Source organism: Orycteropus afer, unplaced genomic scaffold (assembly GCF_000298275.1).
Source record: "Orycteropus afer afer isolate SDZICR_OR568_19922 unplaced genomic scaffold, OryAfe1.0 scaffold00046, whole genome shotgun sequence".
Taxonomy (NCBI): Eukaryota; Metazoa; Chordata; class Mammalia; order Tubulidentata; family Orycteropodidae; genus Orycteropus; species Orycteropus afer.
Genome location: NW_006921633.1, coordinates 933,225 through 959,234, shown reverse-complemented (window position 1 = coordinate 959,234; position 26,010 = coordinate 933,225). Strand labels below are relative to the sequence as shown.

General features: G+C 40.0%; 1 protein-coding gene across 1 annotated transcript in view; it reads right to left on the bottom strand.

Annotated features, from left to right (window-relative positions):
- Positions 1–26,010, bottom strand: part of EML6 (EMAP like 6) — a 486,366-nt gene that overhangs the window by 229,043 nt on the left and 231,313 nt on the right. Inside the window, exons 5-6 of the mRNA XM_007937992.2 lie at positions 17,087–17,272; positions 15,065–15,200 (exon numbers count right to left, since the gene is read on the bottom strand). Coding sequence (XP_007936183.1) covers positions 15,065–15,200; positions 17,087–17,272 — 322 coding nt within the window. The remainder of the gene's footprint in view (positions 1–15,064; positions 15,201–17,086; positions 17,273–26,010) is intronic.

The window sequence follows — 26,010 nt, the reverse complement described above, 5'->3', positions numbered from 1 at the left end:
TTGTTTCAGCAGCTCTTCAAAACTAATACACTTATTAAAGATAAAATACTAAGGTTATGGGCAGGTAGACAAAAAGAGGTAAAAGGCAAGAAGAGAGGGAGAGATTGCACTCAGATGAAAAAAGGGAGGGTAGAGGCTATGGAAAAACCAGTGGGGACCTCTGAACTCAAGAGGGGGGGGGCTGAGGCCACATAGGGAGGCTGGAGCTGACCCAGTGGCTCCTGGCCTTGCCAGTGGTTACATGCCCTAAGAGTGATGCTAAAGGCAGACCTTTGGGACCTGAAGGAAACAAGAAGGAGAGAAGACGTGCGTCTCCCCAGGGATTGGTGAGCACAGATGACTGGGGTACAGGGCTAGCCTCATGATTTGCGAGGCCCAATACAAAATGAAAACATGGGGCCCTTGTTGAAAAACTATAAAGAATTTCAAGGCTGTGAGGAGAGTGTTAAATCAAGCACAGAATCCCATGCCACTGCACAGGCCGTGGTCCATGAAGTTGATGCCAGCCCTGACTGGGGACCCCCAGGGTCGTTTAAGGGTTAAGTGGGAGCCTCTATGTAGAGTGCTTGACACAGAGGCTGTCACAGAGTGGTATTTGGTGCTGGGTGCTGGTTGTGGCTGTAGGTGAGTCGTGGGGCCTCTTCACAGGCCTGTAAGAGCCAGGCCTAAATTGATCTGCGGTTTTCCTGCAGCATGCTGATGCTGTTTACAAGATCTCCTGCCTGAAAACTCCCAGCAGCATTCACATGGAAAGTGACTCTTTAAAAATCCCTGATTACTTCAAAATCCACTCCACAGGGCCCAAAACCTACAGCCACAGGAACTCCAAGAGACTCACGTAGCTGGACAGGACCTCAAAAGGTACAATGCTGCCAGATCTACTGCCTCCCATCCCAGAGAAGGAAACCTGGCTGATATTTAAATAAGGCCACTTAGAAGAGTGTTTGTGGGGGGATTACTACAAGAAGGAACCAGACAGGCAGCCCTCTGCTTGTCTGACACATACCAAGAGGAGTCTGCACACACAGAGCCACCTGTCCCCTCACTGCACACCTCCTCATCATGCTCCTGCACCACACTCCTCTGAGCACCCTGTCTCAGCACAACCACCAGCTGAATGTCTCAGTCAGACCATCTCTGTGCCCATGAGGGCAGATGGGGAGGGATGAAAGAGGTGATGGGTGGGGGGAGGTATATAATCAAGCAACCCCAAGGGGCCAGGAGAACAGTAGGCTATGCTTGTTTTCTTTCTATTGCTGGTCTTTGAATGCTCTATACCAGGTTTTCTCAAGCTCAGCACTTGACATTTGGGGTAAGATGATTCTTAGTTGTATCTTGTGCATTGCAGGATTTTGAGCAGCATCCTTGGCCTCCATCTACAAATGTAGTAGCATTCCCTCCTACCTAGCTATGATAACCAAAAATGTTTTGAGACAACGTCACATGCCCCAGGGGGACAAAATGCCTCTGGTTAAGAACCACTGGTCTGTATCACCCTTAGTGTATAGCTGAGGAAGAAAAATGGTAATAAGGAAAATGAAGTGAGGGGAACAAGCTCCCACCTCTTATCCTGCCCCACTCTGGTCTGCTCTCCATTCTGGAGCGAGAAGATCTGTTGGAAACAGAGATCTGATCATGGCCCTCGCCTCTCTAAATCTATCCTTTGACCTCTTATCACTGGCCCTTGGGGGTCCCTCTTGAGCAGAGACCTATCCTGTTTCTCCCTCTGCAGCCTTGTCACTTGCTCTTCTCCAGAAGGCTTTGTCATACAATGCGCTATTCAGTCAGTCAGTCAGTCCACAGCTGTTTCCAGGGTTTCTGCATGTGCCAGGTGCTGTTCTAAGAGCTTAGGAAGCATCAGTGACATCCTCACCCTTGTGGAAATAGACAATGACCATAAACATGAAGAGCAAAGTCATACTGTGTTACAAGGTAAAAAGTAGTTCTGTGAGAAGATTAGGAGTGGCCAGGGGGAAGAGGCAGAGTGGGTGGCAGTTTTAAACAAGCTCATCAGGGCATTGGCTTGAAGGAGAAGGGAGAAGTAGCTATGCAGATTCCTGGTGACAGTGATGCAGACAGAGGGAACAGCTCTTGAGTGCAGGGACAGATAGGTGGGAGGGAACCCATCGGAGCAGCGGGAGCACAGCAAAGGGAGTGTGTGGGGGGGAGTGGGGGGGTTATGGTGGGGGGGGTTTGAGGGAGAAGATAATGGGCTGGTAGGCTGAAAGGACTTAGACTCTTTTTCTAAGGGAAACGGGGATCCTCGTATAGTGTTGAGGGAAGGGATAATGTGATCAGCTCATGTAAATTTCAAACACTGCCTCTAGCTGCTGTACTGAGGACACAAGTTAGGAGGTATGTGTAGTAATCTATGTGGAAGATGATGCTGGCTTGAAACAGGGAGGGAGCTATGGAAGTGGTAAGTCAACAAAGGGGCATCTTGTACCTTGAGGAGTCCAGCTCAAAGCCAAGGGAGTACTGCTTGACCTAATGCAAAGTATCTTGGGATGTGGAGCACACAGTTCATTGGACATAGTAACAACCCAATAAATATATGTTGATGGTTCAAACAAACAAACACACCAACACACCCCTAAACAATCACTAAAAGGTAAAATGTTAGGAGAATGTTTTTCAGTGCTGTCTATTTAATTTTAGGTAGGTATCTGGAACTTCCAAAAAAAAAGTGCCATTGATTCTGACTCATAGCGACTCCCACTGGGTTTCCAAGGCTATAAATCTATACAGAAGCAGATTGTCTCATCTTCCTCCTGTGGAGCTGCTGGTGGGTTTGAACCGCCAACTGATTAGCAGCCAAACCCACTATGCCACCAGAATTCCTTATCTGGCACTTAGTAGATGTTTAATAAATATTTATTAAATGGATAACTAAATTAGTAATACATCTTATCTGGTGTGAGTAATTGCAACTATTAGCTCAAAGTAGTTTATAATGATAATTCGTTTTTGGTTGACTTGCTTTAGGAATTATTTTTGGCTTTTCTTGCCACCTTGATAAGTCGTTTAAAGCTTCATTATTTCACCCAGATCATAAATTTGTTGTTAAAATGATCAAACTCAAAATATACTACTTAGTGTGAGATATGAATAGAGCCCTAATCCTACAACTGGCTTTATACAAACAACTCTGAGCTTCAATCTATTTTTCCATAAGGTAAGAAAGTTCTACTTACTGACAGCCAATGTCTGTCCCAACATAAAAATTAAAAAATTTTATATTCAACAAAAATTGTCCACCATTCCATATATCTGAAATTCTTTGAGGTGTATATTGGAATTCAGAATTTTTTTTTAAGGTTTATAATATGTGATACATCTATAGGATCTGGGACAGCACCCTGAAATCAAAGGCATTAATATTTCTGACACAGGGGCTGCAATGATGGGCTCAGGTACAGCAAGGATGTGAGGCTGGCACAGGACCAGGCAGTGTTTCATTCTGTTTACGTAGAGTCACTATGAGTCAGACACGAGTCGACAGCACCTAACAACAACAACATTTCTGCAGTGAAATGTATGAATATTCATACTGCCAAATTAGTTACCAAAATTCTTTTGGTTTTCCACACTTTTTAGCTTCACAATTGCAGATAAGGGATTCTGGCCCTGGACAAACTAGGTTGTTGGTTTATATCATCACATAGAGTTAAAGCTGTTGCTAGAGATCACTTACCAGTCAAAGCAAAAATCTAGCAACTCATAAAAGATGTCCAACTCACTGGTATAAATCAAACACCACAGTTCCCTTGACTAAGGAATAGGCTTCCTTGATGTGTGAAGGCCATTTTCTCTAAGTCTTAGGGAAGATGCAGATAGGGGAATCATCTTTACAGTGGCCAAAGAACTGATTCACCCTGGCTCTGATTCTCACTAATGTGTGACCGACCCATCCCAAAACTGGATCACCTATTGTTTTAACTAGCAGTCAGATGTCTTCATTAGCTCAAGCTCAATTGCAAAGATACAAGAGAACTGAGTAATAGCATCTCTGCATAATAAAGTTATTATTTTTTTCTGAGCTTAGTGTGTTTCATCCAAAAACTATTCTCTCTCTCTCATGAAATTTAAGTTAATAATTATTACAATATGCAAGTTTATTCGAATCTCATAATAATTTGCATTAAGCAACTTGGAAATTGTCAGATTCCGTTTGTAGACCTAGTGTCTACAGGAAGAACAGCAGAAGGTGTCATAGGTAGCATGTATGTCAGTGTCGTCTTGTAAATAGACTTGGGTCCCCAAACTCTAGCAGAGAGCAGTTTCTTAATTTTAACTGATATTTTTAAGTTTAAAGAACACAGAAAATTATCAGTACCATGCCATGGGAACTGGGACATGGCTATGATTAATTTTCTTGCTATATTTGTTTAGAAAAGCTGTTTGCCTATTTGAGTAAATGAAAAAGGACTATATTACCATGGAAATAAATTCAAGAGTTAGCATTACACAAACAGTGAAAAGAAGTAAGAAATCTTATTTATACCAAGAAATTCTTATAAGACTAAAACATCCATACATTCATGCATATAGCTTCACATCCAGACTGAGAATGAGGAGGTTCTAACATTGCTTTCAACTGTACTATGCTTCCATTTTTAAAGCAAAGAGGTTGAAGGGGGAACAGAAAGCCAAGACTTCATTCAGGCATGGGATGGAGTGGGACTCAAACATCTTTTATCCACCCTGCCTTATACCTCCCCATCCCTTTTCCTTCATGCTTCCTGACCCCACACTCTCTGCAAATGCTCAAAGGATCAAAAGAACTCTGGTGACATAATGCCTAAGTCACCTACTGGTAACCAGGAGGCTGGCAGTTCAAACCCATCAGCCACTTCTTGGAAGGAAGATAGGGCAATCCACTTCTGTAGTGACACTGCCTTGGAAACCCAAGGAGGGGTCGCTATGAGTTGGATCCAACTCGATGGCAGTGAGTTTGGTTGTTTTTTTTTTTTTTTATGTTAACATCAATTTAAAGTAAAACATTAAGTAAATAAGAGTACTGGTAGTGAGCAGTGATTGCAGAAGTTAAGAAGGTAGTGAGAGAGTGGAAGTAGAATCTGGCAGTCCCCCTCACGATCTCCTAGAAACATCTTCTTAAGCCCCCACCCCTTTTCACAGCTCCCCTGGGCTGGAAATGGAACAGGATCCAAACATCTTTAAAAGCACAACCTTCAGAGATGTCTGAATTACTGGTTATTGCCTCATTAGTCCTCCATCTAAAACTCAAACCTACTGCCATCAAGTCAATTCCAACTCATTGTGGCCCTATAGGACAGAGTAGAACTGCCCCATAACATTTCCAAGGTGGTAAATCTTCATGGAAGAAGATTGCCTCATCTTTCTCCCACAGAGCTGCTGGTGAGTTCAAACCACTGACCTTTTGATTAGCAGCAGAATGCTTTAACCACTGTGCCTCCAGAGTTCCTCATCTATCTATTATACATGCCAACTCCTCTCCTCACACACCTCAAGCCTAGCAACACAGGCCTACATCCTAAGAGGCTTATTTCAGATTCAACCTGTCTACTGTGCACCACCTCTATCGACTTTGATCTTAGTAAGGAGGGATACAGGGTGAGAATTTATTGAAATTGATGTAAGGTGGAGGGTGTCCCTGACCATCTTCCTTTGACAGAAGTCTGTCACAGGCTTAGCTGTGTATAACCCATATAATCTCAGGTTATATGGATGCTCATTCAGAACCTGCCCCTGAATACTCCTTTGAGAGCCAGGATCAGAGGATCAGTACCAGATAGAAAAGTATAACAGGGTAAAAGTGGCTTTAGCTCTGATCCTCATACTTGTAAATTTACACCTTCATTATGTGATACAATTTTTGGATGAGCTAGATGGAGTAAATGCCAAAAAGAAATCATCATATCTGGTTGGTGCACTCCAACATTTAGGTAGCTTAGGAGCTCTGGTAGCATAGTGCCTAAGGCACTTGATTGCTAACCAGAAGGCTGGCGGTTCAAACCCACCAGCCACTCTTTGGAAGAAGGTTGGGCAATCTACTTCTATAGTGATACTGCCTTGGAAACCCAAGGAGGGGTCGCTACAAGTCGGGTCCGACTTGATGGCACATAACAACAATAACAACAACACGGTCAGTAATGCATTCTAGCAAGTTAACTCATCAGTTAGATAAATATGTATTTTTTAAAACTGCATTTTATTGAAATATAATTTATGTACAGTGAAATATACAAAACTAAAGTGACATGGGTCAGTGCATTTTTTTGCAATGTTTCCTCCCCTCTGCTGTTTCCATCCCTGATAACCAACAAAGAAAGTTTCCTTCCATATATAAACCTTTCCTTGACTTTTTACAATAATGAACTAATACTATTTTTGTCATTTTGTGATTGACTTATTTCACTCAGCATAATGACCTCCAAGTTCATCCATGTTGTGCAGTGTTTTCCAGATTCTACATTATTCTTTAGTGTTGCATAGTATTCCATTGTGTGTTTGTACCACAGTTTAGTTATCCATTCTTCTGTTGATGTGCTCTAGGCTGTTTCCATCTTTTTGCTACTGTAAATGGTGCTGCGATGAACACTGTTGTTGTTAGGTGCTGCTGAGTTGTCTCCAACTCGTAGTGACCTCATGTACAGCAAAACAAAACACTGCCTGATCCTGTGCCACCTCCACGATCTTTGCTATACCTGAGCCCATCATTGCAGCCACTGTGTCAATCCATCTCATTGAGGGCTTTCCCCTTTTCCATTGTCCCTCCACTTTGCCAAGCATGGTATCCTTCTTGAGGGTATGGTCCCTTCTTACAACATGACCAAAGTAGGTGAGACAAAGTTTGGCCATTCTCGCTTTCAAGGAGCATTCTGACTGTACTTCTTCCAGATCAGATTTGTTAGTTCTTTTAGCAGTCCATGGTATGTTCAGCATTCTTCACCAACACCACAAACTCAAAAGCATCGACTCTCCTTCGGTCTTCCTTTTTCATTGTCCAGCTCTCACATGCATATGAGGTGATTGAAAATACCCCGACTTTTGTCAAGCATGCTTTAGTCTTCAAGGAAACATATTTGCTCCTCAGCACTTGAAAGAGTCCTTTGCAGCAGATTTGCCCAATGCTATATGATGTCTGATATCCTGACTTCCATTGGTGTTGATTGTAGAACCAAGTGATATGAAGTCTTTGACAACTTCAATCTTTTCTCCATTTATCAGGATGCTGCTTATTGGTCCCATTGTGAGGATTTTTGTTTTCTTTATATTGAAGTGTAATCCATATGGCAGGCCATAGTCTTCAATCTTCATCAGTAAGTGTTTCAAGTCATCCTCACTTTCAGTGAGCAAAGATGTGTCATCTGCATAATGGAGGTTGCTAATGATTCTTCCTCCAATACTGATGCCACATTCTTCTTCGTATAGTCCAGTTTCTCGGATTATTTGCTCAACATACAGATTGAATAAATATGATGAAAGGATACAACCCTGACATAATCCCTTCTTGATTTTAAACCACACAATGTCCCCTTGTTCTGTTTGAATGACAGCCTCCTGGTCTATGTACATGTTCCTCATGAGCACAATTAAGTGTTCTGGAATTCCCATCCTTCTCAATGTTATCCATAATTTGTTATGATCCACACAATTGAATGCTTTTGCCTAGTCAATGAAACACAAGTAAACATCTCTCTGGTATTCTTTGCTTTAAGCCAAGATCTATTTGACATCAGCAATGATATCCCTCACTCCACGTCCTCTTCTGAATCCAGCTTGCATTTCTGGAAGTTCTCTGTCAATGTACTGATGTAACTAATTTTGAATTGTCTTCAGTAAGATTTTACTTGAGTCTATGTTCTGGTTACCCAGTACCATTCTAACAGAAATACCACAAACGGGATGGCCTTAACAAACAGGAGTTTATTTTCTCATAGTTTGGAGGCTTTAAGTCCAAGTTCAAAGTGCCAGGTTCTAGGGGCTGGGTGAAAGCCCCTCGACCTTGGGCTTTAGTTCTGCATCTTGCTCCTGGCCCACTGAAGCTGTAGGCATCTCTTCACTCAGGTAGCTACTGGCTACTGAGGCTAACAACCCCAAGGTTGACAAATAAAATGGCACAGTCTCAATGTTACCAAATCATACGGTAGGCCATTTATTCAGGTCCATTTTAAGTCCCAAGGTTGTCAGGCTGCTGAACAATGACATTGCCACATGTAGGGTTCAAGCATGCCATAAACTAGAGACCATTCCCCAAGGCTTCTCCTTATATACAGGAAGCAGACCACTGCCCCAGGGCAGCTACTCAGCTGCTCAAAGTAGATTCCACCATGGAGTTGATTATCAGTCTCATCATGGGGAATCATCTAGCTGCCCAGCCATTCAACCAGGCCCAGCGAAGTTGACACACAAACTTAACTACCAAAGTGTGATATTAATGATACTGTTTGAAAATTTCCACATTCTGTGGGATCACCTTTATTTGGAATGGGTATAATTATGGATCTTTTCCAGTCAGTTGGGCAGGTAGCTGTCTTCCAAATTTCTTGGCATAGGGGAGTGAGTGCTTCCAGCGGGGCATCTGTTTGTTGAAACATCTCAATGGATATTCCATCAATTCCTGAAGTCTTATTCTTTGCCAATTCCTTCAGTGCAGCTTTGACTTCAGTCTTCAATACCATTGGTTCTTGATCATATGCCATCTCCTGAAATGGATGAACATCAACCAATTCTTTTTGGTACAGTGACTCTGTGTAGTCTTTCCACCTATTTTTTGATATTTCCTGCATCATTCAATATTTTTCCCAGAGAATCTTTCAATATTGCAACTCAAGGCTTACATTTTTTCCTCAGTTCCTTCAGCTTGAGAAATGCAGAGCATGGTCTTCCCTTTTGGTTTTCTAACTCCAGGTCTTTGCACATTTCATTATAGCAATTGGCTTTGTCTTCTCGAGCTGCTCTTTGAAATCTTCTGTTCAGCTCTTTTATCTTGTCTTTTCTTCCATTTGCTTTAGCTACTCTCTGCTCAAGGGCAAGTTTCAGAGTCTGTTCTGACATCCACTTTGGTCTTTTCCTCCTTTCCTGTCTTTTTAATGACCTTTTGCTTTCTTCATGGGTGATGTTCTTGATGTCATCCCACAATTCCTCTGGTTTTCGGTCTCTGGTGTTGAATGCATCAAATCTATTCTTTAAATGGTCTCTAAATTCAGGAGGGATATATTCAAGGTCATATTTTGGTTGTCATGGGCTTGTTTTAATTGTCTTCAACTTCAACTTGCATATGAGCAGTTGATAGGCTGTTCCACATCAGCTCCTGGCCTTGTTTTGGTTGAAGATATTGAGCTTCTCCATCACCTATTGCCACAGATGTAGTCAATCTGATTCCTATATATTCCATCTAGCAAAGCCCACGTGTATAGCCACTGTTTGTGTTTTTGAAACAAGGTGTTTACATTGAATAAGTTGTTGGTCTTGCAAAATTCTATCATGCAATCTCCAGCATTATTTCTATCTCCAAGGCCAAATTTTCCAACTACCGGTAATTCTTTGTTTCCAACTTTTGCATTCCAGTCACCAGCGATAATCAGCACATCTTGATTCCACATTTGGTCAATTTCAGACCACATATTGTTGTTGTTGTTATGTGTTGTCAAGTCGGACCCAACTCATAGTGACCCCTCCTTGGGTTTACAAGGCGGTATCACTACTGCAGTAGATTGCCCAACCTTCCTTCCCAGGAGTGGCTGGTGGGTTTGAACTGCCAGCCTTCTGGTTAGCTATCAAGTGCCCAAGGCACTATGCTACAGGAGCTCCTTCAGACTGCAGAAGTTGGTAAAAATCTTCAGTTTCCTCATCTTTGGCTTTAATGGTTGGTGTGTAAATTTGAATAACAGTAGTATTAACTGGCTTTCCTTGTAGGCATTTGGATATTATTCTGTCACTGACAGCATTGTACTTCAGAATAGATCTTGAAACACTCTTTGTGATGATGAATATCATGCCATTCCTCTTCAATTTGTCATTCCTGGCATAGTAGATCATATGGTTATCTGATATAAAAAATGGCAAAAACTGGTCCATTTTAGCTTACTAATGCCTAGGAGGGAGATCTGCTAGCATAGTGCCTAAGGCACTTGACTGCTAACCAGAAGGCTGGTGGTTCAAACCCACCAGCCACTCCTCGGAAGGATGGGGCAATCTACCTCCGTAGTGATACTGCCTTGGAAATCCAAGGAGGGGTCGCTTTGAGTCGGGTCCCACTTGAAGGCACATAACAACAACAACAACAACAATGCCTAGGATATTAATTTTTATGTGTTCCATTTCATTTTTGACAACTTCCAATTTTCCTAGATTCATACTTCATACATTCCAAGTTCTGATTATCAATGGATATTTGCAGCTGTTTCTTCTCATACTGAGTCATGCTACTTCAGCAAGTGAAGGCCCTCAAAGCTCTACTTTATCCATATCATTAAGGTAGGCTCTACTCTGATGAGGCACCTCTTTCCCAGTCATATTTTGAGTGCCTTCAGACCTGAGGTACTCATCTTTCAGCACTGTATTGGAAAATGTTTCAGGCCTATTCATAAAATTTTCCAGTATATATCAGATAGTGTTTCGCTACTATTTATAAGATTTTCACTGGCCAATTTTTTGAGAAGTGGATGGCCTCCTCCTTCAGAGTCTTTCTCAGTCTGGAAGCTGAAGAACATGGGTATGCATATATCTGTTTTTGTCTTGGCTCTCACTTCTTTAGGATATATACCTAGTAATGGGATTGCTGGGTTAAATGGTTTTTCTAATTCCAGCTTTTTAAGGAATAGCCATACTGTTTTCCACAGTGGTTGTATCATTTTACAGTCCTACCAGCAGTGTATGAGAGTGCCAATCTCTCCACATCCTCACCAGCATTTGTTATTTTGTCTTGTTGAACTTTGCCATTAGCATCACATGGTTGTTTTGATCTCACTAATGGCTAATAATCATGAGCATTTCTTCATGTATTTGATGGCCACCTGAATATCCTCTTTGGTGAAGTGTCTGTTCATGTCTTCTGTCCATTTTTCAATTGGATTGTTAATCTTTTTGTTGTTGAGGTGCTGGAGTTTTCTATAAATTTTAGAGATAAGTCCCTTGTCAGATATGTAATTATCAACAAGTATGAATTTGTTGTTGTCATTTTGTTATGTGGTGTTGATTTCTTTCTTTGTTCCATGTAATTTTCTGTACTGAGCTTGTTTTGATTATGAATTGTGTTATCACTTCTTTCATTGCTATTGTTTTAGTATTTGCTAAATATTTGTGCTGGTCCTCTTTTTCATTTTGATGTGAAGGTTTATCATTTTTCTTTGAGGTTATCCTGTGATTTGTAATTTTCTTCTCAAGTTTAGAACAGTCCATTCTATCTTGTAGTTGTCTTGACTTCCCTACCATTTAGAAATTCTATAACTATACAATTTTTTCCCACTTTTTGGTTTGTAGTTGTCCTCATTTGTCAATTGATATCTCTGGTCCCCTGTTTACAATCTTGTAGCCTTATTTACTTTGGACACTTCTATAACTGGGTTGGTTTCTGGATTATGTCATCATGTGTGATAATGGTCACTTATGTTTGCTATTGTTGGTTCTCTATCCAAAGTACTCCCTTTAGCATCTCTTGTAAGGTTGGTCTGGTTTTAACAAATTCCCTTAATTTCTGCTGATCTGGAAATGTCCTAAATTCACCATCATATCTGAAGGACAATTTTGCTGGGTACATAATTCTTGGTTGGAAATTCTTCTCTTTCAGGGTTTTATGTATAATATCCCATTGTCTTCTTGCCTGTATGATTTCTGCTGAGAAATCAGAGCCTAGTCTTATTGGTTGCTCCTTGTAGGTAACTATTCATTTTTCCCATGCTGCTTTCAGGATTCTTTCTTTGTCTTCGATTTTGGTGAGTTTGATGATGATATATCTTAGTGATTTTCTTTTGGGATCTATCCTGTTTGGGGTTCATTGGACTTCTTGAACGGGTATATTCTCATCTTTCATCATACCAGGAAAATTCTCTTCCAACAAATCTTTGACAATTTTCTCTGTGGTTTTATTCCTCTCTTCCTGTTCTCGAATTCCGATTACACATAGGTTATTCCTTCTGATGATATCTCCCATGAACCTTAGGCTTTCTTCATTTGCTTTGATCTTTTTTCTGATTGATACCTTTCCAAAGAAGTATTGAGGTATTTGTCTTCAATCTCACTAATTCTGTCTTCCATTGATTCAATTCTACTCCTTTGCCCATTGAACGTGTTATCTATTTCTGAAAATTTAGTATTAATCTCCTGGATTTCCGTATGTAGATTTTGTATCATTTCTAATTTTTCATTTATTTTGTCATTTTGTTCTTGTATTGTCTTTTGAAATTGTTCTAGGGTTTTCTCTGTGTTTACCTCAGTTTTTTCCGTCTTTTCCTTGATCTGTCTCTCAATCCCTTGGAAGTATCTAAATATAATCCTTTTGAATTCCTTATCAGGGAGTTCAAATACTGATTCTTCCCTAGGGATGTGTTTTGGGTCTCTATCCTGGTCCCTTTTCCTGTTTTATCTTGCTTCTTTGTGTGGACTTTGATGTTCTGTTGTCTCTGAGGCATTGTGACATTTTTTGTGTTCATATTTAATTGATGATTGTATGTTGGAGTGATCTGCCCACAATTTTCATTTTCTTTGGTTTGTTTGTATGTTATGTACATAAACAGGGTAATGTGCTATGCTCCTCTATTTGCTAGTTAGCAGCACTTATACACTTACCACCTGTCTCCTTTCCTGTTGTCAGCCTCCTGTATGTCCCTGTCATCCTTGGCAAGTGGAGCCTATTCTTAAGTCCCTGGAATACGAATGAGAATGCTGTCACTTTAAAATCCAAAATGGCCACTGCCTGTAAACTTTCAAAATGGCTGCACCCTTGGTCACTTTAAATATCCAAAATGGCCACCACTTGTAAACAATCAAAATGGCTGTGCCCTCCAGACAGCTGAAAGTCCGCAGCTCAGGTTGTTTCCCTCCTCGTTGTTTCCCTTGCTAGTCATAGGCCACCAGCACAGTCGTCCCTGCAGCCCTTGGTGACCAGGGCTGATCTTTAGGTAAATTCTCAGGTCCCAACACCACTTGGAAATATTCAGGCTGTTGGTCCCATCAGAGCAGCTGACAGTCCACTGCTCTGTCTCCACACTCACTCACTGTTTTTATTCAGATTTTTCCACCAGTTGGTGCCTAATCCACTTCTGTATACCTCCTTTCAAAGCTCAGGGCTCCAGGATTATCTTCTGTATCTCTGTCAACTGGTTTCTCTTTTCTTTGCTGAAGAAGGTCTGTGTCACTTGTCTGCCTAGTCCGCCACCTTACCGGAAGTCCTCTAGCTAAATATGTTTTGCTCCCAGTTTACGCTGATGGGTACGAAGAAGTTTCATGTTTCAAGGTCAAAAATGGCTGCTTTATGTTGTGGGTGTTTGCTAGTTTCCATCTGCTTATAATCTTTTTCAGGATAAAGTTATACTGGCCCATGCTCTATCGCAGAGAATTTAAGGACCTTGACTATCTCCTTGTAGATGCACTAAAGTGGACAACAAGTCTTACAACTTCCTATGCCCACCCCATGCCTGCTATTCTGAAACCTATCTACACCACGACCCTGAGCTTCCATAATAAGATAATATTCCCACTCCCTGATTCCCTAACCATAAGACACTTTTCTTTTGTATTTAACAGAAATACAGGGAAATTGTTCAATTTGTAAGAGAAAAATTGGTTGAAAGAATAACCTGAAAGAAATACTGTCCATGCATCCTTTTGATCCTCTGAAGACTACTCAGGGCTAATAGAACTCCCAGCATGGCCACAAGATTTGGTGGCATTAGAACTTCTGCAGCCACACTGCTTCCAGGGGCTTCAAGAGAAAACAATCAGTGAGCAATGGTCGCTTCAGGCCTCTTGAGGCTTCATGTCACAGGATCCTCTCTAGGAAGACTCTGGGGAAATTTCTTTCTCATCTCAGCACCAGGGATAATTCCTCTTCACCTGAGCAATGGGTCCATTTTCCTCTTATGGATGCTATGACCGTGTAATTGAGAGCACCCTCCTTGCACTGGCTGCAGGGTCCTAGAGGGTGGTTTGTAGGTACCTGCAGCAAGTGAACAGAACCTTCCCAGATGTAGAAGTGGATTAACACCAATTGGGGCTTCATCTTATCTTTCCTATTTACATTTTACTACTAAATCTCTCTGATTCTCAAATTCTTTATCTATAAAAACAAAGGACTAAAAAGGGGTGAGTGCATAGTAGATGTATCATGAAAGGAGCCCTGGTGGTGCAATGGTGAAGTGCTTAGCTGCTAACTAAAATGTTGGCAGTAGGAACCCACACAGAGGCTACACAGGAGAAAGAACTGGATCTGTTTCCATAAAGATTCCAACCTAGAAAACCATATGGGGTAGTTCTACTTTGTCACATGGGGTTGCTAAGAGTCAGAATTGACAGCACCCAACAACAGGCCTATCAAGAGTATTCAGAAAGATGAAATATATAAGCTCCTTTGTATTCTATGATACTTACAGTCAATATATTGTAATAATAGCTAACATTTACTGAGTATGGACTATGTGTCATGATTTAATTTAAGCAATTTGCAAGTATATTTAATTCTCATGCAACTCTAATGAGGTTGGTTTAAGTACTACACCCATTTAATAGATGGGTTTGAGGCACTGAGACCTCTTCAAAAAGAAATTTGACCAAGGTCTCCATGGTATCCCAGGTAAAAGTTGGATTTCAACCCTGGCCCCCTGACTTTGAGCACATGTTCTTACCCCTAACTACTATGGTAACTAATACTTTAAAGCTATTATTATTCTTATTTTAATTATCATTGTCTCATTTTTTTCCAGCACATTTATTTTTAACATACTTTTTATCTTTTATTCAAGATATTTATGTAATCTGCTTTAAATTCTTTATGGGACAAAGTGTCATACAAGCAAAGAAACAAATAAAAATATAGATCTTTACATTATATTTAACATTTTCAAAGTTACGAGTAAACTACCTTTATATCCTTGTTCTGTCTCCCTGAGATCAATTTTGGTTATTGGTTTGAAATCATTGTCCCATAGTCGTATACACCCATCTCGCCCACCAGTGGCAAAACCTTCTTCGCAGGCATACATGCTAAAGATTCCAGCCTGTTGGTTAAAAATAGATAATACTCAATGTTATATCCATTCTAAGTATTCATTAAAGTTGAATCTTGCTCATTAAAAAACACTGCAAAAAACAAAACAAACCTTTGTTTTCTATTGAAATCCTGACAACAGACCAAGTACCTACTTACAAAACCCTTCATCTCTACTATGTTAAGAAACAATCATCATGATCTCCAAAGCAAACTAGTCCAAGTGCTCCACTACCATTACTAAATTGATGGCAGGTTCTAAGAAAAAATCATTCACGAATACTTTGGTTAAAGTAGACGTGAAAGCCTAAATTCCTTTATGCGACAACTGATCCTTATAAAGAAAATTAAGGCAACAATGGAGATGCTTCATGGAAGCTGCTGCCCAAAATAATCAAGTAAAGATGACTGACTAGGAGCATAAACACTTTCACAGGTACAAAGGTGCCTAAACACATTTCAATGTGCTCAAGAGGACATCATCTGAAGCTAACTGAAAGTGTAAACTGCATTTTGTGGGCTTGTTAAACATCATTTGAAGATGCTTCTTCAGACTGGGTAATCTACTTCCATAGTGATACTGCCTCGGCAACCCAAGGAGGGGTTGCTATGAGTCAGGGCCGACTCGATGGCACATAACAACAACAACAACAACAACAACAACAACTTCAGACCTTTAGTTTCAAAACTTAAAGATGCTCTTCCACAGGAATATATTTAATTTGGTCTGCTGAAAAATGCTGTAAGAGCAGAATGCTGACATAAAATCAAGCATAAAGAGAAATTAGGTTACTAAGGCAGCTATTTTTCTGAATGAGGACAAATACTGACCTCTTGTTTTAAGAGGCAATTCATGATTAGTGAAGCCAAGAAAATTGGTCTTCAACACAGAAGTCAAAGAACATCTAAAATTTCATAGATCTTCTACTAAGAATTAATTAAACTTTTCTTCAAATTAAGAATAATAGGAAATTAATTTGGAGGCATTTAGTTAAAAGTCTATTAAGTTTTCAGTAATTGTTGTTGTTACTTGCCATCAAGTTGGTTCCAACTCATGATGACCTTATATGTACAACAGAATGAAACACTGCCTGCTCCTGCACCATCCTTATAATCCCTGCTGTGCTTGAGCCCATCTTCACAGTCACTGCGTCGATTCACCTCATTGAGGGTCTTCCCCTTTTCGCTGACCCTCTACTTTCAGTAATTTTTTTGATCAAATTTCCATTTACCACAATAGACATCACATCATCTCCCCATCCTCCTTTTGGCATTTCCATTCTATCATCTATAGATATAACATGTAACTATTTTCATATATGTCAAAAGAGCAGAGTGGTAAGAAGTTTGCCTTTGTTCTTACAGAGCAGGACGCTGATGATTTCTGTTTACATTTTAAGAGCTTTTGACACTTTGATGTGGGTAGCACCCTACACCACAAGAATCAGAGTGAGGAAAATCTACCTTGCCAATCAACGTAAAAATAATAGTTGTCTACACTCTTGCTACTCAAAGTGTGGGTCCCAGGCCAGCAGCAGTCCCATCATCCCAGAACTACTAAGTCAGAATCTGCATTTTAACAAGATCCCCAAGAGACTGGAAGGCACATTATGTTGAAGAAGCACTGTTGATGAAATAGTTCTAGTTTTCTGTCATGCTATTGTTGATTAATAACAACATCAATTTGCTAATAAATTATTGAGTTAGGGACTAATTATTATACTTTTGAAATATATTTTTCTTTTAGATAAACAGAAATAATATGGGAAATCTTCCTGCTTAGGGAGTGTTCAGCAGATCCCTTTGATTCTGAAACAATGGGAAAAGGAACACAGGAATTTTTTTTATCTATATCTCCCTCAACTTAACGCCACATTTCCACATCATAATACTCACACTGTGTGCTCCTTGAATGGTGCGGACTAAATTGAGCCCTTTCCAGACATAGATATCACCATTTAAAGCACCAGAGTAGGTGATGTCATCTTTGGCACATGCAAGGCATAGGATGGTCTGAAGATCCCCTGTTTTGCCAAATATCCCTCTTTTTGCAGTCAGGGCATTTCCACATAGTGTCCAAAACTAGAAAATAAATGATAAAGTAAATATACCCCAAAATAGAATATTCTGATGCATTGTATTATTAGTATAATTTACTTACCTTTTAGTTCATTTCACACATTATAGATGGCTATATACAAACTAGGCACAAATAATTTAACTTGTTTAGTTGTGACAGTCAACTACTAAAACCTTCAAAGTTTCAAAATTTTAAAACTTTGCTAGTTGTTTGATGGCAATTTAATGAAATATGTCACTGTTCTCAGACTTGGAATATAGTGGATGAATCATTATATTTTTGCTTGATTAATGTTTGTCAAAGTAAAAAACTAGTAAAACTCATTGCAGAGAAGTTTAGAAATACAGGAAAGTATAAAGGAAAATGGGAATTACCTACAACCTACTAATACATATATTAGAAATAATTTCTTTCTAACTAAAAGTTTTAAATCTTAATTGTAGAAATGTTACTTAGAAATGTTTCTAAGTATGAGTTATAGTTCCATATAAGCAAATAATTCATTGGGTTTTTCCATTTTTGTTGCATAATTTATTATGTGGAAGACCATAGCATAAAGCCCTGAACTACTTCACAGAAGGCAGCAGGGAGACTCCCTGTTGTATAGAAATAATATTTTGCTTCAACACAGTTCTTTTAAATGTAATGATTCACTGTCACTTATGTAGCCCTTCATTGTGTATAAAGGTTCTTTACATACATTATGCTATTAGATCCTCATAACATCCTGAGAATAGGTGAAGGCATATATTATCGTTATTCAATTGGAAATGAAGGAAAGTGAATATAAAAGGCTTGCCCATAGTGGAATTCCTGTGGAATCTTACACATGAGAAAATACTGAAATCTTGATTTTTGCCCTGAGAACTTTAAATCTAATGGAGAAGAGACATGTAAAACAACATTATATGAGAACAATTTTAAGAGCATAAGGGAATGATCTTAAGGGGGGCTCTGGGGGCGTAGTGCCTAAGGCATTTGACTGTTAACCAGAAGACTGGCCATTCAAAACCACCAGCCACTCCTCAGAAGGAAGATTGGGCAATCTACTTCTGTAGTGATACTGACTCAGAAATGCAAGGAGGGGTTGCTATGAGTCGAAATCGACTAGATGGCTGTGAATTTTTTTTTTAATATTCAGACTATTTACAAGTGGTAAGAAAATTCAAAGACAACCATATTGAATTGATTGGAATGAACATGTATAGTATTTGGATTAGTAGTGAAGAAGAAACTGTATTTGAGTTCAAGAGAGTAGTATTAGCCAGTGTGGTAGTTAAGGTCATGTGTCAGCTTGGCTGTGCCTGGTTGAGTAGCTGGGCAGCTGGAGATAGTATTCCCCATGATGAGACTGGTAATCAACTCCATGGTGGAATCTACTGTGAGCCTCTGAGTAGCTGCCTTAGGGACTTGGTCTGCTTCTGGCATATAAGAAGCTTTGAGGATGGTCTGAGTTTTTTGGCATGCTTGGTCCCTGCACATAGCTGAGTCTTCTTTCAGCAGCCTGCCGTGTTTCCTGCCGATCTTGGGACTGTCTCTGGGCTTGAACTAGTAGCCTGCCATGTTGTTTAGTAATCTTGGGACTGTGCCATTTTATTTGTTGACCTTGGGTTTGTCAGCCTCAGCAACCAGCAGCTGCCTGAGTTAAGAGAAGCCTCCAGCTTCAGTGGGCCGGGAGCAAGGGGCAGAGCTGAAGCCCAAGGTTGAGGGGCTTTCCCCCAGTCCTTAGAGCTGGCACTTTGAACTCAGACTTCTAGCCTCCTAAACTGTAAGAGAATAAACTCTTGTTTGTTAAGGCTACCCATTTGTGGCACTCCTGTTAAAGCAGCACTAGAGAACCAAAATAGCCAGGTTGCATGACTGTGTGGCAGAAATCAGTGGCAACCCTAGTACTTTGAGCCTGTGGGAGAGGAAAAATGGTGGCCCTTTCAAAGGACTTGGGTTTTTGTGGTTGGCAGTTCTGGGGAAGACTGCATCTCCAAAGATGGCCAGGACTGAGGTAGCTATAAAGGAGGCAGCAGGGGGAGTATTCTGAGGGGCTGTGCTTAGTGAGGAAAGGTAGAGGTGCAACCATTTGAGGCAATACTGGGTCCTTCTTTCATAAAGGAGGAAAGTGTCAACTCTGGTGATTTGATTATTTGCATATTATTATTTTTATGAAAAGCCTTAAAAAAATAGATCAAAAGGATTAAAAGATCCTAGGAAAGACAGGTATAAGCTTTGGAAAACATTTAAAGTTTGACTTTGAACCTGAATGAGAACTTGCACTTCATGGTGATATTTAAAGTAGACGTTTTCCTTTCTCACTAAGTCTCCCTATGCATGAAGATTAAAAGGAGAGTAATTCATCTTTTATGGTGGTGCCATGGTTAAGCACCAGGCTGCTAACCAAAAGGTCGGCAGTTGGAACCCACCAGCAGCTCTGCAAGAGAAAAGACTTGGCAATCTGCTCCCGTAGAAGATTAGTGTAGGAAACTCTGTGGGGCAGTGCTACTCTGCCACATGCTGTCACCGTGAGTCTGCAGCAATGGGTTTGGTAACAGTCCTTTATCTCGGTTACTGCGTCTCAGACCTGAGTTATTATTTCTTGCTGAACAACCACAAAAAGAGAGACAATGATCCTCAGACCTGATCAACACAAAAATTTTCTAACAAAACCACAGACGGTTAATAATGCCCACATGGAACATTCCATATAATCAAATGATTCTCTAAAAAGGTCTTTGTGAATGTAATGACAGGATAGCTAAGAGATTTTCTGTAGAAAATGGTAAATCCCTGAAATATAACCTCTCCTTGAGAATAACTCCCTGTTTGGAAAACAGTGGTGGTTTAGGGTTGCAAAGCATCATTAAATTCACATCCAAAGAAGGAACTTTATCTTCTCCAGTCTCTATTCACAGATTGAAATACAAATTTTGTCAGAACTAGTAGGTATCTTCGAGTTCATCTAGCCCTAGATAATCCCCAAGGTTGTTTCGGCGTATGACTAGAGACCAGAGAAGGCTCAATAACATTCACAAAGCTGGCAGGCTCATTTGCTATAAAACCAATGAAGCAGATGATGCTCACCTGTTACTGTTTTTCAAGCATTCGCTTCAGATAATTGTAATTCGTCTGTTTGCCAAACTCTGAGAATTTGCAAAACCAGAAAGGATTTTAATCTAACTACAAACATTTTACACAATGATATTTTCTTGGAGTACATCAAAGATTATGCATTCAACTTGTGACTGGAATCGTTCATTTGATATTAAGGAAGGTTTTGAAAAAATGGTGAAGAGGTACTGGAATTAGAGAAAATACAAACAGTGAAAGTGATCTGTTGAAGTCTGCTAAAATTTGTTGTGGATTCTTTTCCAAAAAAAAAAATTAATAAAGGATGGCTGGGTGTACATTTGTAGATTCTCCCATTTGTGGTAAAATGCTTTTGTCTAGGAAAAAAAAATGCCTAAGTCTGGTTAACACAATTAACAAATTTAACAAGATAAACATAAACAGTTTTAAGTGTTTTCAAATAAAGTTCCTTGATTTTAGGTGTTTCTGCTTTTATTAACTGATTAAAAGTTTGAGCTAACCAAGGAGGAAGAGAAATGGGCAATCTGGAGAATTGTCTCAATTAAGCAGCTTATCTAGTTAGAACCCAATACATGTGTTATTTTTGGGAAAAACTTAAGCAGAGATAAAACATTAAAGAGATACTTTCTAAGTGGAAATCACTGGAAGCCAGAGGCTGACTTTAAATCTTATCTCTGCCACTATTTTTGTGATCTTAGGAACATTCACACTGATTGTGTTCCTACTAGGTAGTGCAAATGGTTATGTGCTCTGATCCCTAGCTGAAAAGTTGGTGATTCAAACCCACCCAGAGGCACCTCAGAAGACAGGCCTGGTGATCTGCTTCTGAAAGATCCCAGTCTTGAAAATCCTATGGAGCAGTTCTGCTCTAAACACATGGGGTCACCATGAGTCAGAGTTGACTCTCAGGCAACTAACAACAACACACCCTGCTAGTTGCATACACTATGTAATGTAACTGTCTTAATAAGTTCAGGAGGTACTGATTCTTATATATTCTTGAGACGAGGAAAATATTTAGCCTCAGGGAAATTAAATAACGTGCCCAGAGTTAGGTAGAAGGTTCAAAGCCAAATAACACCCCTAGACCTTGGCTTCCTCACTGTAGAATCTGCACAGCAGGGTCCAGACTTCCAGATAGCCACCACCACCTACAGGAAATCAGGCCTTTACTCATCGTGAGCACTCATCACTTTTCTTTGCTTCTGGCTGAAATAACAATTCAGTGTGTCCATGGCCAAGGATGATCAGAAATTCATGTTAGCAGATTAAATATAAATTGCTAACAGAATTATTATTTAATGGACATAATTTATTTGATGGCCAAAATCTTTCAAAATATTTGTTTCCTTGGAAAGAAAATTTTAAACAGACATCCTTTGGTAATGAAAATGTCAGTCATCTTGGGACATACTATGGCCAAGAGCCTTTCCAACTCCCCTGTCTCATGACTCCATAGTGACTGTTCTGGTTATCTAAAACTGCTCTGACAGAGATATACCACAGATGGGATGGCCTTAACAAACAGGAGTTTATTCTCTTACAGTTTAGAGGCTTTAAGTCCAAGTTCACAGTGCCAGGTTCTAAGGGCTGGGTAAAAGCCCCTCAGCCTTGGGCTTCAGCTCTGCCTCCAGCTCCTGGCCCACCAGAGCTAGAGGCTTTTCTTCACTCAGCTGCTAGCTGCTGAGGCTGCCAAGCCCAAGGTTGACAAGTAAAAAAGGCACAGTCCTGATGTTACCAAACCTCACAGCAGGCCATTAATTCAAGTCCATTGTAAGTCCCTAGGTCAGCAAAGCACAGCAGGCTGCTGAACAACAACACGGCTACATGCAGGGTCCCAGTGTGCCATAAGCTAGAGACTATCCCCAAAGCTTCTCCTTTTATACAGGAAGCAGACCACATCCCAAAGGCAGCTACTCAGCTGCTTGTGGTAGATCCCACCATGGAGCTGATTGCCAGTCTCATCATGGGAAATAACTACCACCAGCTAGCCAGCCATTCAACCAGGCCCAGCCAAGTTGACACACAAATTTAACTACCACAGTGACCAATGCCTCCCTGTTAACTCCTGACTTAAGTGCAACACTTCACCTGGGTTTTGCTGCTTCCTCATCCCTTCCTACCGAACTTCCCTACCCAACAAGGCTCAGCTCAACTACCACCCCCTTTCTGAAATGCTTAACTTTCCTCTGACCAGTTGAGATCTCTCCTTTATCACAAGAGCATTTTTGGTTTTGCCTCTCTTACAAAATGTTCCGTAAAGTTAATACTTTAATTGTTCAACTTAAAACTAAGTGAAAATATGATGTTTTTGTTTCTTCATAGAGTATAGACAATATATATTTATTAAATGTAATGAGTTTTTGGTCTTTCAGGTGGGTGTAGTGTATAAAGCATAGGAAATGTGCCTCCAACTCCTGCTAAAGCAAGAGAATGCTTGTATTTCAGCAGATATTTTCTCAGGATAAAACCAGGTCTTTGAACAACAGTTACAAATGTTTATGAAGCTCCAACGTGCTGGTTAGTGTGGACCTGTTCACACTCATGACAACCCCATGTGTGCAGAGAAGAACTCCACAGAGTTTCCAAGGCTGTGACTTTTCAGCAGCAGATCTCCAGCTCTGGCTTTGGAGCTGCCTCTGGGTGGGTTCCAAGCACCAACCTTTCAGCTGCTCACATGTTGGTGGGACATCTTATACCTTTTTCAGTAGCGAAATCTATAGAACTTATTTCTTTGGCTTCAATTTTTTACTTTTTTTTAATTTTGGAGGTAAAACATGTTCATTGGAAATGAATTTTAAAATAAAGAACAGAATAAAAAGGACAATATTTTTAAAACTTTTTATTGTGATTTGGTTAAAATTTTACAAAGCAGATTCATTTTACATTCAACAGTTCATACACATTTTCTTTTGTGACGCTGGTTACATTTCCCGCAGTGTAAAAGCTCTCCTCTCACTTCCTCTCTGTGGTTACCCTTTCCCAGTGGCCTTATTGCTATCTATTCCTGCCTCTCTACCTTTCTCCCTGTGCAAATGCTGCCCGTTTGATCTCCCATAGATGAGTGCAATCCTAAGGAATGCATCTCCTTGGTGCAGGTGTTCAGCTCATAGGCTTGTCTATTGTTTGGCTGAGAGTTAAGCCACAGGAGTGAGTTCAATTCCAGGCACAAAGGGTGACTCAGGGCCATAGTCTTAGGGGTTTCATCAGTCTCCATCAGACCACAAAAGAGCGTGATATTAAATTTTATGATTTTGAGTTTTATTCCATATTTTTCTGCCATTCTATCCAGCATCTCCAATTTTGATCCCTTTCAGAGTGGTTGGCATTGGGTACTATCTAGTTCTTCTGATCTTAGGGGCATATAAGACTGAGGTTCTTTTGGTCCACTAGTCCTTTGGACTGTTTCTGAGACCAATAGTTGCATCTTAGATGGCCACACATAAGTGTTTAAGACCCCAGTTGTTACTCACCAAAGTAAGATGTAGAACAATATTCCTGTATACCATGTTCCAGTTGAGCTTGATGTCCCTGTGACTAGGGTCCCTAGCCTGCAGGCCCAGTGACTCTTTCCCTCAAGGTGCTTAATTGTGGCTAAGAAGTTATCTTAATTTTGCCTTCTGTTAAGTTCAAATTGCATATGGACTTTTTATAGCACATACAAATACATAAGAAGGAATATCATCTTCCAACCTATATATGGTCATGGGTATTTTCCCATTCGCATGTTCACACCTGATCTTCTTACCTGTCTACTTATGTATTCACCCATAGATTAGTGTTTGCTGTTACTGATAATGCAGTGTTGTGTATGCAATAGTATTTGCCTTTATTGTCTGTACCTCTTGTGCACCTCTACATATCTTCCTTTTCTTTAGTGATATTGTGCTAGTCACACATTTTGCCATATTGCTTTTCCCTTCATCCATATCAAAACTGTCTCTTAACTATCCATTTTCCCTCTCTTCTTCTCCCCTCCCATAGCTGGTAACCAACAAAGAAAATTTCCTTCCCTGTGTAAACCTTTCTTTGACCTTTTATAATAATGGACTTATACAATATTTGTCCTCCTGTGATTGACTTATTTCACTCAGCATAATGTCCTACAAATTCATCCATAATATATAGTGATTTGCTGATTCTTCATTGTTCTTTAATGTTGCATAGTATTCCATTGTGTTATGTACCGTACTTTGGTTATCCATTCATCTGTTGATGGGCACTTAGATTGTTTTCATCTCTTTGCTATTATAAATAGTGCAGTGATGAACATGGGTGTGCATATAGCTATTCATGTTCCAGATCTCTCCTCTTTGGGATAACCAGGTCTTTGAACAACAGTTACAAATGTTTATGAAGCTCCAATGTGTTGGTTAGTGTGGACTTGTTCACACTCATGACAACCCCATGTGTGCAGAGAAGAACTCCTCCACAGAGTTTCCAAGGCTGTGACTTTTCAGAAGCAGATAAGGTATTTTTATTTCCAACTTTTTAAGGAAACACCATTTTTAAGGAAATACCATTTTCCCCAGTGGTTGTACCATTTTGCAGTCCCACTAGCAGGGTATGAGAATTCTAATCTCTCCACACCCTCACCAGTATCCGTTATTTTCTGTATCATTAAACTTTGCTATTACTGCTGGGATGAGAAGCTATCTCATTGTTACTTTGATTTGCATCTCTCTAATGGCTAATGATTGGAAGGAAGGTTGGGCAATCTACTTCTGTAGTGATACTGCTTTGGCAACCCAAGGAGGGGTCACTATGAGTCGGGTCCAACTTGATCGCACATAACAACAACAACAACAATGGCTAATGATTGCAAATATTTTTCCTATGTTTGTTGAATGCCTGAACATGTTCTCTGGTGAAGTGTCTGTTCATGTCCTTTGCCCATTTTTGAAGTGGATTGTTTGTCTTTTTGATGTTGAACTGTTGCAGTTTTCTATATTTTTAAGGATAAGTCCCTTGTCAGATATGTTACTGCCAAATATTTTTTCCCAATCTGTATGTTCTTTTTTTAAAATCACTTCCTATCCAGAGAAGACTCTTTAATGTTTTGTGATATTCTTCCAATTTATTTCTTATACAAAGGAATACTTATAAAGTAAAAAAATGAAAGCCCCAAATTCACCTCTCCTAGAGCAGCCACAGGAGCTCTGGTAGCATAGTGTCTAAGGTACTTGACTGCTAACCAGAAGGCTGGCAGTTCAAACCCACCGACCTCTCCTTGGAAGGAAGATGGGGCAATCTACTTCCATAGTGATACTGCCTCGGAAACCCAAGGAGGGGTTGGTATGAGTTGGGTCCAATTCAATGGCACCTAACAACAACAACAACAGAGCAGCCACTGTGGACTTCCCCATCTGAACCAGAACTTGAACATTTCCCAATATCATTAAATATTTATCTAAAACATGACCTATATAGATTGCACATTATTTCATCATATGAATATACCATATTTTGTTCAACCACTTGGGGAAGGTTAGATGGTTTCAGTTTTTTTTTTTTTTTCCATTCTTGAAAAATTATCTAGTAATGAAGCAGCTCTTGGTTCATACCTCTGACAATTTTCTTAGGATAAATTCCAAGATATGAAATTACTTGATCAAAAGGTATAAATATTCTTAAGGCTATTAATACCAAAAAAAAAAAAAAA